Here is an 18,336-nt window from a genome sequence, read left to right as displayed (position 1 = left end):
AACTTTTGCTTTTCACAAAATATATATTTGTTTCGTCAAATATTGAAGACTATCTATTTTTAGATCCATGCCCACCAACCCGTCCCCTCCTATAGTACTGCATAATGCTGTAAAGAGTGTAATATGTATGAAATATATAGGATAATAGCAGCCTTAAAACAATTTAAATATATACTTTGTTAGCAGATAGAATTAAGCAGGATTTTAGTCTTTTTTACTTGTTTCTTTTGTCATCAAAGTAAAAATACCATTTTTTGTTCCTTGTCCATAGCTTGCATTTTGTATTTTCCTCTGCCATACTTATTTGTTTGTGAAATATTGTGGTTCAACATACATTTAAATAAAATATCACTGGTAAAACCTTTCTTTTATTTTTTTATTTTTTTTCATTATTGATAATCCCTGAAATCATATTAGGGAATTTGTAAAATAATTAGTAAAATGTTCAGTGATTATGTAAAATCACTGGTCATTTTCAGGGATTATATATAATCACTAATGAGTTTAGTGATTCTACATAATCCCTGAAAAACCAGGGATTCTACATAATCCCTGATTATACAAATTCACTGTAACATATGATTGGGTACAGACAATGAAAGGACATTCCAGATATTTGAGGATAGTAATCAAACTTTTTTTGGTTGTAGCACCGTCTGATATCAAATGGGAGCCATAATAAGCCTAGGCTATGTGGGAAAGCCCCATAAGGTATGAAATACAACAGCACTGAAGAATTTTCAGACATTGAACAAGCATATGAATATGACACTGGGATGTTAACCATTTATCAATCAATGGTTAGATTTTGAAGTTGTATGTAGAGTTAGCATGAGCTGGATTTTTAGATTTAATTCCAAAATTATTTGTTTATTTACATTTCAGATAAATCATGCCAATATAGTTGTGTACAGTTATTATTATTTATTAGATCCTAAAATCTCAGAACTTGTATCCAGTGAACTTTCTAAAAAAGCTGTAGTTGTATTTGATGAGGCCCACAACATAGGTATGTATTTAATTATTATGCAGAGGATATTTACTTTTTTTGTATTGTCCAAAACATATGCCAAGTGATGTGTGGTAGTTACATGTAAACTGGTTATCAATAGACATTTTCAAAAACTTATCGACACTGACGCTTACACCTATGCCTAGGACGACAGGTAACCTTTTTAGGTAGGGTCATCTCAAGGTGTATAATGAGCACAGGCATTTATAAAAAAAATATAAATATAATTTACACTTTAAATACTGTTATAAACAAAATATTTTCAATGATTTGTTGATTTATTGGCTCTGCTTAGAAGCTGAGAATTGACAGATCTTCATATTATAATTTTTAAAAAAGGGGGAAGGCTTTGTGTAAATTAGTAGAATTTTCCACAGAAAGTCAGGATTCTTCTTTGTCAAAATCTTCTCTCAATAACGCCGATTAAATTTTTCAATCGTGAAAATGGAAGCCATTGTAGGTATGACCAGCGCTGTCAACTTAGCTCTTGAAAACCGATAAATTTATCCACTTGGCATGATTACGATCCTTACATGACAGTTGCGTTTTAAAAAACAAATGTATCTACTACAAGGATCCGGAAATTTTTTCACACAATTTCCGTCATTTTGAGATGAATTAAAAGTTGGTGCCTTTTTTTAAAATTGTCGATATCTCACTAGATTCATATCATCAACGAACTTGTATTGTCTGTTTGATTGCATTTACTTCGTGAATTTTCTTACCATTTTTCTGAAAACGTTCAAGAACAGTTTTGGGAAGGCAATGGTTTAAAATTTAAATGATTTTAATGACTCAAAATGCTTAATTTCTAGACATAGCTAACGTTTCCTTCGATTTTGAAGTCGATATTAAAACCGGAAGTTTTGCTACAATACTAAAGTACTAATAATTCTGGATTCATTTCTGGGATTCATTTTGTTTATCAAATTGACAGGAAATCACCTGCTTTTTAATTTTATTACCTTTAAAAGTGTTTTGATATAACAGATAATAGTTGCACTCGTTTTATTTAGCATGAAATCATTTTTATACGACCGCAAAAAAAATTTTGTTGTCGTATATTGGTATGACGTTGGTGTCGTCGTCATAGTCGTCGTCGTCGTCCAAATACACATTAGTTTTGCACTCTAACTTTAGTTTAAGTGAATGGATCTCAATGAAATTTTACCATAAGGTTCAATACCACAAAAGGAAGGTGAGGATTGATTTTGGGGGTTATGGTACCAACAGTTAAGGAATTAGGGGCCAAAAATAAGCATTTTTGTAACTGCCAGACATAACTTGTGTGTAAGTATATGGATCTCTCTGACATTGTACCACAAGGTTCCATATCACAAAGGGAATGGTGTGATTGATTTTGGGGGTAATTGCCTCCAAATTTTAGGAATAAGGGGCCAAAAAGGGGCAAAAAACAAGCATTTTTCTAGTTTCATGACAATAATTTGTGTGTAAGTCTATGGATCTCTCTGACATTGTATCACAAGGTTCCATATCACAAAGGGAATGCTGGGATTGATTTTGGGGGTAATTGCCTCCAAATTTTAGGAATTAGGGCCAACAAGGGGCAAAAAACAAGCATTTTTCTAGTTTCATGACAATAACTTGTGTGTAAGTGTATGGATCTTTATGAAATTGTACTACAAGGTTCCATATCACAAAGGGAAAGCTGGAATTGAATTTGGGGGTAATTGCCCAAAAATTTAGGAATAAGGGGCCAAAAATAAGCATTTTCCTAGTTTCCAGACAATAACTTGTGTTCAAGTGTATGGATCTCTCTGAAATTGTACTGCAAGGTAACATACCTAAAAGGGAAGGCTGGGATTGAGTTTGGGGGTAATTCCCTCAAAATTTTAGTAATAAGGGGCCATAAAAGGGCAAAAAAACAAGCATTTTTCTAATTTCAGGACAATAACTTGTGTGTAAGTGTATGGATCTTTATGAAATTGTACTGCAAGGTTCCATATCACAAAGGGAAAGCTTGGTTTGAGTTTGGGGGTGATTGCCCTAAATGTTTAGGAATTTGGGGCCAAAAAGGGGCCAAAAACAAGCATTTTTCTAGTTTCCAGACAATAACTTGTGTTCAAGTGTATGGATCTCTCTGAAATTGTACTGCAAGGTACCATACCACAAAGGGAAGGCTGGGATTGAGTTTGGGGGTGATGAATCATAAGGGGGTTCAAAAAATTGGGGGGGGGGATTTTTTTTTCTTTTTTTTTTCTTTAAAATTTTCCATTTTAAATTGGTTATTTCTGATTTATATATACATTTGTAAAAGCAAATAATAATGATATGGTTTGAATAGGTAAATTAAAATTTTTTAAGTTCTTAGACCACATTCATTCTGTGTCAGAAACCTATGCTGTGTCAAATATTTAATCACAATCCAAATTCAGTGCTGTATCAAGCTTGAATGTTGTGTCCATACCTGCCCCAACTGTTCAGGGTTCGACCTCTGCGGTGTTATCAAGCTGCGCCCCAGTGGAGCATTTTATAAATTCTATTATAAAATAGATTAAGTTAGCACTATGGTAAATTTAAATGGGTAATTATGGTTGCAAATTCATTGGAAATTTGAATTGAGATTATGACCATATCTTGAGGGAAAGAATTTTTTGGGGGAAAAAGGGGGGGGGGGGGGGGTAAAAAGAAATTGTGGGGGGTCAATTTTTTCTCATTTCAGATTTCAGAAATTAAAAAGAATTATTCTTCAAATATTATTTTTTTTTCAAATTTCAAATATTGAAAAATTTCAAGAAGTAATCTTTAATTGCACAGTATGGCGCATTAGATTTGAAAAATCTTTGACCACATTTATTTATTTGTTATGCCAAATCAGACCGTGTATTTAGATTTTTAATTTTGGGTCCAGTTTTCAAATTGGTCTACATTAAGGTCCAAAGGGTCCAAAATTAAACTAAGTTTGACTTTCACAAAAATTGAATATATGGGGTTCTTTGATATGCTGAATCTAAACATGTATTTAGATTTTTGATTATGGGCCTAGTTTTCAAGTTGGTCCAAGTTGGGGTCCAAAATTAAACTTTGTTTGATTTCAACAAAAATTGAATATATGGGGTTCTTTGATATGCTGAATCTAACCATGTATTTTGATTTTTGGGCCCCGTTATCAAATTGGTCCACATTGAGGTCAAAAGGGTCCAAAATTAAACTTTGTTTGATTTCATCAAAAATTGAATTCTTTGGATTCTTTGATATGCTGAATCTAACCCATGTATTTAAATTTTGGATATTGGACCATAATAGGTAAATTAAAAAAAATTAAGTTCTTAGACCACATTCATTCTGTGTCAGAAACCTATGCTGTGTCAAATATTTAATCACAATCCAAATTCAGAGCTGTATCAAGCTTGAATGTTGAGTCCATACTTGCCCCAACTGTTCAGGGTTCGACCTCTGCGGTCGTATCAAGCTGCGCCCAGCGGAGCATTTTATTAATTTTACGATTAAATGTCTAATCTGCTGAAGACAATTTCACGCATGCGTATTACATAGTAAATAAAGCACAGGTGTTACTCGTGAAAAATAACCTTATTCTACATAAATTAAATTAAGTTTTAATTTTTTAATCAGAATAGATGATTGTCTTTGCTGAAAAGTAATTAAATAATGAATACAGTTGTCATGGAATTTTAATTTCTTTATATGTTGGAGCTTGGGTTCAATGTGTGTGAATTAAAAACACAGGTAAAAAGTGATTAGCGATCATTAGGCAATATTTCCCGGAGGCATTAATATAGTTATTAGGAGGGCCCTCAGGATTATCAGACTTAACTGGAGTGGCAGTTTTATTACAGGAAAGGGATTACATGATCACAAGTGCAAAATGGTGATTAAGAAACCTGATCTCAATGAAATGACAAAAATTATTTCTGTAAAAAAATTAAAATTTGTCCTAAATTCCCAATTTTTCGTTTAGGACAAATAATTCCAGTTTAGGTCATGACTGGCAAATATGACCGTTTCCGGACTCTTGATCTACTAGTTATAAAGCATCTCATGTACTTTAAGGCCTTTTGTCAACTAAAAACTATTGTCTGGTTGGTTGTCAGGGGGAAATTTTGAAAGTTAATAAAAACATTAAAAAAATTCTATTTAAGTGTTATGTGGAAGGGCAGAATAAACATTTGCAGAGGTTGAAGAATAATTAACCTAGATTACACACACAAAAATGTTTTTTTTCAGTTATGCATTTTTAAGATCAACTTATAAAGTCATGGACTTTTTGTATAAATCCAAGGAGGAGTGAGTGAACAACATTTGTCCCACATTTTTTTTTTTATACATTTCATAAATAAAATAATTAATATGTCTAAATTTTTCACTAAAAAATGAGTGAAGGAAAGTAAAACAAAATACAACTAAGAAATACACTTCCAGTTTAAACATTTGAAATAGCACGAAGCTTTTCTTATTTTATTCAAACACACCTACTCTGTTGTTATGACACATTAGAAAGGTATTTCACTTGACCCATATATTTCCTGTTTTGGTACTGTGAATGTGTAATGTTATTATATCAAAATAAAACCTAAATATATAAAAAAAAATAATGAATCTGAAGCGAGACTAATGTATCAATATTTTTGCATTATACGTATTCAGGACAAAACAGTCAACTCAAACATGCTTGAACGTAAAAAGTTGTACCTGATTTTCTCTTTTGATAAGATGAATACCCATTTTGGTTATTTTACCCCAAAAAACTACATGAAATGTAATTAACTGCTTGAAAAAGATCAATCAGTATAATTCGACAATTAGAAGAAAACATTTGGAATATCACAAATCATCACTGAAAGAATTCCAAAACTGATGAGAGGACTTTGTGTTTCTAGCTCAGATTTTGAATTAAAAATTATAGAAAACCAACTAACGAATAATGAATTTATATTTTTTTCTACCTCTGCTGAGTCACACAAAGTTTTACGAGGGGAGTCTTTTTCTTCTATGGGATATCCATCCTGCTTGCAGGGTCGCCATATTAAAAATATATGCAATTATTTTTAAATATAATTTACCTCGTTAATATAGTTATAAATGTTGAATTAAATTCATTTAGTGTATTTTGACATTTTGATATGGTCTCTCTATTTTTTTAGTCAGTGTAGGTATCGGTGTCATTATAAGTGTCCGTGTAGATGACTTTTTTTTCGAAAATGTCTAATTGGAACCTCTGACAACCACTCTCACATAGTAAACAATTGAGTAAAAGGTGGATAAGTCGTTATTAAATCAATATTTAAGATTTATTTGGCACTCTTTCCAAAGTGGCAACATAGTCAACCATGTCTATCCCATTAACATTGTCCATTTTATTAACCTGACATATCAAATGATGACACTTTTATAATTGAAATATCGTACTGGCATATTAGTTTTAATTACTGCGGTACTTTAATAAGAACTAATTGTCCTTATATCCTACTTGAGCCAAACTTTTATGTTTAAATATTTAAATGCTATGTTTATTCATATTTAATTCAAATTTGAAAGATGAATGCAGGTATTGGTTGTTTTAATAAACAAAAGGAGTGCAGTTCTTAAAGAGATACTGTACTTTATTGTCATAAAACAACAAAGGCTAACAACGATATAATATATTATAATGAAGACATTTTGGTTGACAGGAAAAAATATGATTTTACAAAATATAAAAAAAAAAACCAAGGGGATGTGGTATTAGAGATCTGCAAAATAATGGTGAAAAACGAAAAACGAAAAACGATGAACAGACAAACAACATTCTACAAAACTTTACTGTTACATTAAAAATATAAACACTAAGCAACATAAACCATGTCAAAAAATTAGAGTGGCATCAGGTGCTCCTGAGGAGCTTATCCTACCACATGTGTCACTGACGTGTGTCTAAAGATAGTTATAAATTCTGTGTTAAGTCTCATAAGTTGATATTACAATAATGGAAAAATAGAATGAGAAATGTTTAAGGACAGTTTGAACATATCTGTGGTCATCTTTGACACAGATAATCCATAATGGTCAAACAACTCATGATGGAACCCATAAAACTTTTAAGGGATGTAGAATAGAACAATCTTTTAAAATATTACCTTTCAAATGATTTGAGAGACAAGCTTGGAGACACACAGATAGTTTTCGAATGCACTAGTTACATATTCATGATCCAAATCGACTTATAACATGAGATGAAACCCAGTATGTCTGATGCTAGTTTGTCCAGCAAAACATTGCATAGAAAGCTAGCACAAATATCATAGAAGGCTCATTAAAAAGTTAGATTTACACATTCATATATTTTTATTTTTTCAGACAATGTATGTATAGAATCTATGAGTGTGAAAATCTCCAAACGGACGCTAGAAAAATGTCAACAGAATCTGGAAAAACTAAGTGAACACATTAGAAGGTAAAAAATGCATAAAAATCAAATTTATTTTAAGAACAACTTTGTTGAATTCAGATGAAGTAGACAATCAGCTGTAATTTATTGATGAAAATTAAGAAAAGATTGTAATGATCTTATTATTCAATAGGACTATGGCATCTAATAGAACTCATATTTTACATTCAGATCTCATTATAAAATCGCATAAATGAATCTTACATTTGTGTACAATTATGGTAAGTTACTATCGTTACAAATGCAAAAGATGAAAATGATTATTTCTTTACATTTTTCCTTTCCTATTATATGTTTTGAACTTAACAATGGATATCTAAAAAAATATTTTTAAATTGAAAAGTAAAATTATTAACTGGCAATGTAAGAGGACATATGTTGTAAGGATTTACCAACTTTTCTTAAATTTATTCAGTTCTTTTTGCACATTTTTTTTTTCATTATTTGTATATTATGTTAATATATGGAGATCTATTTTTCAGGATAAAAGAATCAAATGCTGAAAGATTAAATGATGAATATTTAAAACTGGTACAAGGACTAAGGGATAAAAATTTAGCCCGAGAAACAGACCAAGTACTTGCTAATCCAGGTATTCTATATATTAAGGAAGTACTTAGGTCAGGTTTAGGAATATTTGTCAGATGTTCAGACTCCTTAGTTTTTTTCCTACGATACAGGGTAAAATAGTTTACCTATAACACCCGTTTTGCTTTTCATATAAGACTTCAATAGCTCATAAAAGGTCTACCAAAATTTAAGCAGATTCTAGATTTCTTTTCTTTTGATTTGAGACACAAATAATACCAATGCAAATATAAGGTAAAAGTCTGAGTCAACCTTTTCCTGCCATTTTAATAAAAATAAATATCTCGAAAAAAAGCTCCATATCCTATCAATATTTTTAGCTTATTTTGTTCCTCAACTAATGCTCTTCGGACTTATAGTATCAATTTTAAATTCTAGATTTTTTTTATTTTACCTAAGTACATCCTTAAATGATTTACATGAAATTGACATGGTTATTTTATATAAGTATGAATTCATAACCAATTAATTTTAAGTTATCCCTTGTTTATTTCAAAGCATCTAAAAAGAAACAAAAATCAAGAAGCAATCTCAAAGTTGAAACTGATATTTACTGCTAAATAAAAAACTTCCTTTTAGAAATTGTTGTTCTTGATGCTATGTCTTCCTTTTAAAATTGTTTACATGGAATCCAGATTGCGATTACAAATTTTACTTCCGTCCTTTTGATTTGACTCCATAAACTGAAGAATAAGAATAAGTTGGTTTGTAAGAATTAAAAGTCAGGAGCCTATGGCCTTTGTTAATCTTGTATGTTTTTTTTTATTTTAGTTTATTTATATGTTTTGGAGTTTAGTGTGACGTTCATTTTCACTGAACTAGTACACATTTTTGTTTAGGGGCCAACTGAAGCCCGCCACTGGGTGCAGGATTTAATCGCTTTGAAGACCCATTGGTGGCCTTCAGCTGTTTTCTGCTTTGGTCGGGTTGTTGTCTCTTTGACACATTCCCCATTTCCATTCTCAATTTTATTAAAAGAAATGTAAGCTACCATATTTTATCGTGTATAATACACACTTTTTTACCCCAAAAATGGAATTTTTGAAGAAAAAAAAACGTAATCTACTTGCTAAATGGAGCAATTATTTTTGTGGCCTATTAGTTTATAAATTCAAACACCCACAAGGGTGTGGAAGCTCTTGTACTTGTGGATTATCATTTTGTTTGAAAACATTCAACAGGAACACTGATCTCATTACAATCTTTTTTTTTTTATTTTCAGTCTTACCAGATGAAGTACTTCAGGGTAAGTTCTATACAAGTATTTGAAGTTTGCTGTGAAGTAGTGATTCTGTATAGCTTCATTCACATATTTTTGAGTTTAGAAATACCATTCTTACTGTATATTTTAGCAGTTGTAGTATACATTGTCTATTCTGCTGTACGATACTTATGATAGATATAGAAATGTATGCTGATCCCATGACATTCTATGTGTACAAATTATTTAAGTTTTACGGAATATAATGCACAAATTTGGAAGTTTCATAGACTTTAAACCCAAAAAAATCTATAGTAAAGGCTAAACAAAAAACAAAAAAGACAGTGATTTCACCATTTGCTTTATCTTGGGCAATTCAGAACTTCAAATTATATTGACATTTGTCTATTGTGGAAGATGGTATGTTGATGACATTTCTTTTTTGGTCTTTTGGGTCATTTGGATACTTTCTAATTGAAGTAGGCCCTACATCTTCTTTTGCTATTGTTGGATTGTGATTATATTATATTATAAAAAATTGTTAACCATAGTTAAAAATCAATTGTAATCTTGAACATTATATTTCAGAGAATGTACCTGGTAATATAAGAACTGCAGAACATTTTGCAGCATTTATGAAAAGATTTTTAGAATATTTAAAAATTAGATTTAGAGTACAGCATGTTGTGTCAGAAAGTCCTCCATCCTTCCTTAAAGACTGTGTTCAAAAAGTCTGCATTGAAAGAAAACCTTTAAGGTATACTCTATACTGATAAATTCTGATCAACCATCAATGAATATTTATGTTTATTTAAGGTCCTTCATTCAAAACTCTACGTTGATCTCATGGTGATTTAGGGTTTGTCATAATGTGAAGGCAATTACCCATTGTTGAATATGGTGACCTGTAGGTGTCCATTTTGCACTGTTTAACCTCTAGGATCTACATTTATTTAAGAATTGAATGCTTATAATTTTATTAGAGTGTAAAGGCATTGATGACTCACATTTGCTTCTTATTAAAAACCTGTGCACAATCAACGCTTTTACAACCCTATTAAATTACAAAAAGGAGCATTCAATTTTCAGTATTACATATGCTACAACGATGAAATAACGAATATGCATTGTGGTGACGTTATCACAGAAAGCACATGCTGTCATGAATGTTGCATTTTATTGGGCAATACAATCTAATTTTGGACTGCCTCTTAGTTGTCGGCTAATAAAAAGTATGGATTCTTATGAAACATACATATGCATGGAATGTAATTATTCATATTAACAGATATTTTATCAAAAAGATTAATTGGTACATGTATTAGTTAAGTTTGACAAAAATTTATTTGTCAGTTCTTAAACATTCTGACATAAACCACATTTGAAATAGTTGATGACTTCATCTGTAAGGGATACATAACTAAGTAATCATTATTAGTGATCATAAAATTATCAAATGGTGTGTTGGGAGAATGTTATGTTCATAAAAAAATCATGAATTCATTTCTGTCTGTTCCACTCTTTACTTCTGAGAATAAAAAAAATGTATGTTATGAACCATTGTACATAATTAGAATACAGATGTCATTTCAGATTTCTAAATAACATGTTCATCAGTCCACACAGTTAAGATTTTTTTTAAATTATTAAGCATTTTATTATCTGCCTCATAATCTTTTCATTTTTATATAAACTTGTATTTTATTGTGGATAGTGTATGTTTGTATTTTCAGATTTTGTGCAGAAAGATTGAGTTCATTAATGAGGACACTAGAATTAACAGATATTCATGACTTTTCAGCACTTACACTCATATCTAACTTTGCCACACTAGTCAGTACATATACAAAAGGTAAATTATGTATACAAGTGTGTAAACACTTTACCACTATAGTTTGTAGGGTTTAAAAGCTTCTTGCCCCACATCTAAGATAGTCATAAAAGCATGATAAACCTTAGTTATCATACCTTTTCATGTTCATTGAATGAATGATGTATAGAATAATTTCATATGAAATAAGAAAATGTTTTCTGTCAAAACTCTGTCCTCAATTCGCTGTTTCAAAATCTAAAGGACTATGGTAATCTCATAATTCCCCCTAAATAAAAAAGTAAAATAACAAAAACACGGAACTCCAAGGAAAATTGAAAACAGAAAGTCCTTTATCAAATGGCAAATTCAAAAGCTCAAACACTGACAGTACACCATTAATTACAATCAAACGAATGGAAAACAACTGTCATATTCCTGACCTGGTACAGGTATTTCCTTATGTAGAAAATGGTTGATTAAACCTGGTATTAGCTAAAATAATGTTACATCATTGGTTGAATTTCCATTTTTTTTTGAGGTTTTTAATCAGTCATAAGGTTTGAGTGAATGCTTTTGAAAATATTACCCAGAATGCATTAGATTATGAAACAGCGAATTAATTTTTGAAATGACATTTTTGAGATCCATGATTTTTTTGTTGACCTTATGATTTTGCACTGTATGACCTATTGAAGATTGCAAAACAATTTCTATTCGTAAGATTTTTTTTCTTTTGTGACCTTTTATACTCTGCAATAGTGCACAAACAATAAGTGCATGTATAGAACTATGCTGCCATCTAAGATTTCTCACCATAAATCACAGAAAAAATTATGTGTAGGTTGAAGGAGCAATTGGGTTACATCAGTGAAACAGCAAATCTTACATTTCCTTTAAAATTGATATAGAGATTTGGTCCGTTATTTTCAGGTTTTGTCATAATTATTGAACCCTTTGATGACAGAACTCCAACTATATCTAACCCTGTGCTACACTTCAGTTGTATGGATGCTTCTATTGCTATAAAACCTGTCTTTAATAGATTCCAGTCAGTTGTCATAACATCAGGGGTAAGTCATGTGATATTTGTCCTTCCAGGTAATTATTAAACCCTTGAATGACAGTACAGGTATAATTACAATTGAGTTGTATGAATGCCTCAGCTGCTGTGAAACTAGCTGTCAGATGAATTCTTATATAATATCTGGGGTAGTTTATATGACATTGTTGTCTAAATTGTTGATTTAGATTAAAGAAATAGATAGATGATCTTAGAATACTCACAGTTACTGTAAGCTAGTTCAAAGACAAATACAACTATTATATCATGTTCTCACAGACTCAAGTTTATTGCTTATTCAGATCTGTACAAGTATTGTTGATAACTGTACAATTTATAGACTTTTTCAATGTTTTATAGAAATTAAAGGACTTGTCAAATATTTGTAGTAAACTGTATTTCATTGTATGATTTTTACAGACCTTAAAGTCAAGTACTCATATCATTGTTTCTTCATCTTAGGGTCACAATGATGCCTTAAACATAGACCAAAAGCGTGTACCTCCCTGCAAGTTCAAGATGGCTTCTATAACTATGACTTGTTCTTTGCTAGATTTACTATTTATCGCAAATTATTTTCTCTACTCACATACTAGTGTCTATCTACAAAACTATCAAACAATTATTATTTATAAAAACAAGAGCCGTGAATTGAGATGTAGCCTTGAAAATTCCTTCAATTAAAAGACCCTTATAATCTGTTTAACACTTTTTCCCTAGAAAACACCAATGACCTTGGCTTATGTTGTTACTGTGTTCTCTTTCTATTAGACTGAGTAAATACATTTTTAATTTCTTGAACTGAAAGACCCTAGATAATCTGTTTATTGCTATTTTCCTAGGCAGGTCAATGGCCTTGGCTTATGATGTTATTGTGTTCTTGTTCTACTTGACTGAGAAAAAAACCAGTCTCAGTCCAGTAGCTTAAGATGGAAAATTATCACATAGAAAAAGACCAAAGCAAAATTTTAAGAAAATAATGATAACAATTATTAATTGTGTTTGCTTTATTTTACAGACACTCTCACCTTTAGACATGTATCCTAAGATATTAGATTTTAGACCAGTAACCATGGCAACCTTCACAATGACCTTGGCAAGGACATGTATATGCCCAATGGTAAGCTGAATTTTTTTACCATAGTTTTGTAAGCCTTTGTTGTTAATTATATCTTGTTACTTATAAATTAGGTAATAGATTTACCCTCTTCTCTGAAACCAGAAGATATTTAACCTTTGACTTGGAAGGAATGTAAAACTGATCTCCTCTAGATCTTATTCTAGAGCTTATTTTTTTCTGTTTTGAGGAGTACTTTTTTTTTCTAGTGAAAAAGATTGAATATGATTATGTTTATTTAGGAAGTATTATGAATTGAAGATTTTTTTGAAGAAAAAAAATTTATTTAAAAAAAAATTGGAAATTTGAATTTGAACGACACAATTCAATATCTCCAACTAATGAATTGTGATTTATAGTGTGAAAAGATTCTGTTTTATTTTAATCAAATGGATTGTAGTTAGTAACTTTAAATGTACACTCTTTAACCATCTCAAACTATGACATTCTAATCTAATTTTCATTCTGTATTAAAACAGTTAAATTATTTACTGTTCTTTAGATTCTTAAGCTACAAATAAATCATTTTTGCTACCCAAGGGTTACGATCGAGTCCTCTCCTATCAATCCTTGGCAGATTAAGCCAACTTTTTTTATTACATTGCTGCGCCATCTGCTTGCAGATAAAAGTTCTGCTCATTCTGACATCATCCTTGACAAATGGCAGCACTTGAACTATCTTCGATGTGGAGGTGTATAATGGTTGTGTCTAGTTTTTATACGCCCGTTTACGGGACGTATTATGGTATACTTCTGTCCGTCCGTCCGTCCGTCCTTCCATCTGTCCGTCTGTCCGTCCATCGTCAACATGTCGGACATTAACTCAAAAACGCTATAAATAATATGCATGAAACTTTGGTGAATTGTTTATATCTATTGACGTGAGCTCCCTTTCGTTTTTTATAAATTTCAGATTTACCGTTTCTGAGTTTTGGGGTTTTATTCATTAAAAAAGGGGGGATTTTCCAGTTTTCCGACAATAACTCAAGAATGCTTTCACCAACTTGCAAGAAATTTTGGTGAATTGTTTATATCTATTGACATGAGCTCCCTTTCGATTTTTATAAATTTTAGATTTTACGTTTATGAGTTACAGGGTTTTATTCATAAAAAAGGGGAATTTTCCAGTTTTCGGACAATAACTAAAAAATGCTTTCAGCAGTTCTCATGAAACTTTGGTGAATTGTTTATATCTGTTGATGTAAGCTCCCTTTAGAATTTTATAAATTTTAGATTTTACATTTCTGAGTTATGGGTTTTATTCATTAAAAAAGGGGGGATTTTCCAGGTTTTGGACAATAACTCAATAAGGCTTTAAGCAGTTCACATGAAACTTTGGTGAATTATTTATAGCTATTGATGTAATCTCCCTATTGATTTTCATAAATTTCAAATATGACATTGAGAAGAAATTGAACTTTATTTGTTTATAGTCTGACAGCAGATTTACTAAGTATTGCGCAACAGCACAGTGTATTGCAGAACAGCAAGAAATCTTTAATTGAATATAAATTCAATTCATATAACCAATTTCAAGTTCTTTGACTACATTTATTCAGAAACCTATAATATGTCAAATATTTTATTACAATCCAAATTCAGACCTGTATCAAGCTTGAATATTGTGTCCATTTTTGCCCCAACTGTTCAGGGTTGGACCTCTGAGGGCTTATCCAGCTGCGCTCAGCGAAGCAGTTTATTAAAAAATTTGTGAAGCAGTAATAAAAAAAATTGTACGTTAACATTCTAACATTTGCGAGAGAAACATACCCAGAAACTTCAATTAGTTTATAAAGAACTTTAAAATAATCATTAAATATTGTAGTATGTTTTTGGGGTAAAGACTAGTTGAACAATCAGCATGTGGCAATTGTTTATTTACATTTTCTACATTTACACGTGATCATCTTAAAGGCGCTTTTTGATTGGATGCCGCCAGTTACAACTGCTACCAATGGAAATCATTACCTTGTGGATCAGAAATTCTATCTTAATCCACCAAGGGTGGAGAGGAGGGGACTGGATTGTTACCCTTGGCTAGCAAAGATGCAAATTGATGTCCTTTGGTATGTTTTAAAAAAACATTTTCTTTGTATAAAAGTTTAACTCAAAACATACATATATTGTAGATTATTAGTAAAGGTAATGATCAGGTTGCCATGACATCCAGATTTGAATCCAGGGAAGATGTAGGTATGTAGGCAATACACAAAAAACAATATAGAAAAATAATCTTTGATTGATAATTGATCATTTTGCTAAATAAAAAAAAAAGATGTAGAAATAATATTATGCTTTTTTTTGTCATCTCTCCTGTTTTTTGTGAGCAGTTAGATATGAATTAACATATAGAAATTCAAATGTTTCCTTCAATAAAAAAAAAGTGGACAAACAAATGCCCAAAGCTTAAAAATTGCTTTAGGTTATGTTACAGCTCTAAAGGGAGGTAATTCTTAACAGGGCATAAAGTGTAAGACAAATTTAAGAATTGATTCTGATTCTATTTACATGAAAGATGTATCTGGAATGACCTTCATCAACTATGTGTTAATTTAAAATTTAAAAAAAATTATTAGATTTATGTTTTTTGATAATTTTACATGATTTTTGAGTGAACTATTAGCAATGTGAAACTACAGATCTGTAACAAGTTAAAATGATGGGAGGATCCTAATTATGGTTGATATTGTGCATTGTTACTTGTTTTAATTTCAGCTGTAGTACGTAACTATGGTAACCTGTTAGTAGAGATGGCTACCATTGTTCCAGATGGGGTTGTTTGCTTCTTTACTAGTTATGTTTATATGGTATGTGTTGTATAGATAAAGGAGTTAAACTTTCATTATCGCTTTTTTACGAAATTTTCCTTTGATCTTGCTGACTGATAATTTTTTTTCTCAGTGGAGTCGAGTGATATCAAAAATTATTGCTAGAAACTAAGGGCCCACATGCCTGTTGTCAATGAAATTAACAACGTCGTCATAGGTAAAACCGCGATAAGCAGATTATCATTGGTCATCTCAACTTGATTGCTTTTCTCACTTACGCCGTACCGGCTCAAGCGAGAAAATCAATCTCGTTGAGATAACCAACGATAATCTATAATTATATCAACATATGAATATTTTTATCATCAAATTTTGATTGCAGAATAATTTTTACTTTTATTTTCCTTAAAGATGTACTAAGGTGAAATTAAAAAAAATCTAGAATTTAAAATTGATACTATAAGTCAGGAGAGCATTAGTTAAGGAACAAAATAAGCTAAAAATATTGATAGATTATGGAGCTCCTTTACGAGATATTTAATTTTTTTTTAATGGCGGTAAAAGGCTGATTCTGACTATTACCTTATATTTGCATTGGTATTATTTGGGTCTCAAATCAAAAGAAAAGAAGTCTAGAATCTGCTTAAATTTTGGTAAATGACCTTATATGAGCTATTAGAGTCTTATATGAAAAGAAAAATGGGTGTTATGGGGCAAAATATTTTACCCTGTATCGTAGGAAAAAAACGAAGGAGTCTGAACATCTGACAAAAATTCCTAAACCTGACCTAAGTACATCCTTTAAGTTAAATACTAAATTCAACCATTTTACTAAATTCAGCCATTTTTATGCATATAATTTTAACCATGTACATTGATCTGTAATTTTGAAATCAATCAGGTGTCGAGACTTTGACATTATAGTCTTCACATATTGATCTGATTTATGGTACATTTGTGTATAATGATGAATAACAGCTCCATTTTGTGTTTTGAAACAGTTGTCCTTTTGACTTAGAAATTTTAATGAAAATAAGCTTATATTTCAGTAAACTAATTTGGAAAGTGAAATTTATATTTCTGTATATTAATATGGAAACATTTTTTATACAATTTTTGTTTGTTTTGAGAAAAAATAATATGTTTAAGTGATACTCAATAAAGGTTTAACCATTTACTCCTAGTAGCGCACAATGTCTTTAATATTTTGCAATTACTTTATTTTATGGTTGATGTTTACTTGTGTAATTCCCAAACTTTAATGTACTTATGGTCATTTTAGAAATGGTACTGTTTACTACTAATTTTATTTATCATTTTTAGGAAACAACAATAGCCAGTTGGTATGAACAGGTAGGTCATTAGGCTTAGAAACTTAAGCAATATTCTTATATAAGCCCCCAGTGGCATTCCCTTTTGCATTTTTTAATGTAATGTTTGAGTTAAAGAAAATTGAATGTTTGGCTACATTAATTTCTGTTCTTTATCTCCAAGTTACTGCTAGGCCAATGGTCTCTACTCACTGCAAGTTCATTCCCCCTCCCCCCTTCCTACCAAAGCACCAGATAGAGCAGTTTAGACACTTTTTATAGAGCCTTTGTCTATGGTCAGGTTATGAAACATTACCTTTTATCAGAAAGTTTTTGCTATGTAAATGTGTCTCTTTAGACATTAATTTATGATACATATATATTGTTCTTACTATACTATGACTTGTGGTTTTGCTTCAATGTTTCAATTTGAGTATGGAATCTAGTGTTTAAGCCTGTCTTGTGAATTTAAGATTTTCAAATAACTTTATATACAAAAGTTTTATTTTTGAATAAGTAGAAACAAAATTTTGATATTGTTTTAAAAACTTGTTAGAGGTCTAAATAAGAAATGGCACTTGAGTTTTGAAATCCCAAAACAGGATTTTAAAGAAAAAATTCTTCAAAATTTTTATTACAATATTAAGGGATCACCACAGGCTTTTTTAGTGTTTCGTCTGCAAAAGACTCATCAGTGACGCTCGAATCAAAAAGCTTAAAAAGGCAAAATATACGAAGAAGTTGAAGAAGTTAATTTTAAAAGACTATAATTTTGCTTTAATTTTATTTTCATAAAATTAAAATACATACATTATTGTAATCACACACATGTTTTAAAGACTACGTGAATTGCAAAAATTATAAAAAAAAAATTTGAGGCGAATTCCAACATTAGTGACAAAAATGTATGTGCAGGTAGTTCCAGTTAATAAAACTATTTATAACCAGACTTGGTTTTTATGCCAATAACCTGTACAGATAATGTACATGGTTCAGACGTTTAAGTGTCATGTTAGAGGAATATAAAAGCGTTGTCTTTTTATCACCCCTGTACTTAGTAG

The 18,336-nt window shown here is 30.8% G+C and overlaps 1 protein-coding gene across 2 annotated transcripts in view; it reads left to right on the top strand.

Annotated features, from left to right (window-relative positions):
* The window catches only part of LOC127699110 (general transcription and DNA repair factor IIH helicase subunit XPD-like), a 77,734-nt gene that overhangs the window by 39,011 nt on the left and 20,387 nt on the right, over window positions 1-18,336 (top strand). For both annotated transcript variants that reach the window (XM_052202851.1, XM_052202850.1), the window contains exons 9-19: window positions 886-1,009; window positions 7,328-7,424; window positions 7,901-8,010; window positions 9,229-9,252; window positions 9,796-9,964; window positions 10,941-11,059; window positions 11,951-12,090; window positions 13,099-13,200; window positions 15,327-15,390; window positions 15,913-16,004; window positions 17,289-17,318. In XM_052202851.1, the coding sequence (XP_052058811.1) occupies window positions 886-1,009; window positions 7,328-7,424; window positions 7,901-8,010; window positions 9,229-9,252; window positions 9,796-9,964; window positions 10,941-11,059; window positions 11,951-12,090; window positions 13,099-13,200; window positions 15,327-15,390; window positions 15,913-16,004; window positions 17,289-17,318 (1,071 nt within the window). The remainder of the gene's footprint in view (window positions 1-885; window positions 1,010-7,327; window positions 7,425-7,900; window positions 8,011-9,228; window positions 9,253-9,795; window positions 9,965-10,940; window positions 11,060-11,950; window positions 12,091-13,098; window positions 13,201-15,326; window positions 15,391-15,912; window positions 16,005-17,288; window positions 17,319-18,336) is intronic.

The sequence above is a fragment of the Mytilus californianus genome, unplaced genomic scaffold (genome assembly GCF_021869535.1).
Source record: "Mytilus californianus isolate M0D057914Y unplaced genomic scaffold, xbMytCali1.0.p SCAF_4, whole genome shotgun sequence".
Lineage (NCBI taxonomy): Eukaryota > Metazoa > Mollusca > Bivalvia > Mytilida > Mytilidae > Mytilus > Mytilus californianus.
This window is presented reverse-complemented; position numbering and strand designations above follow the sequence as displayed.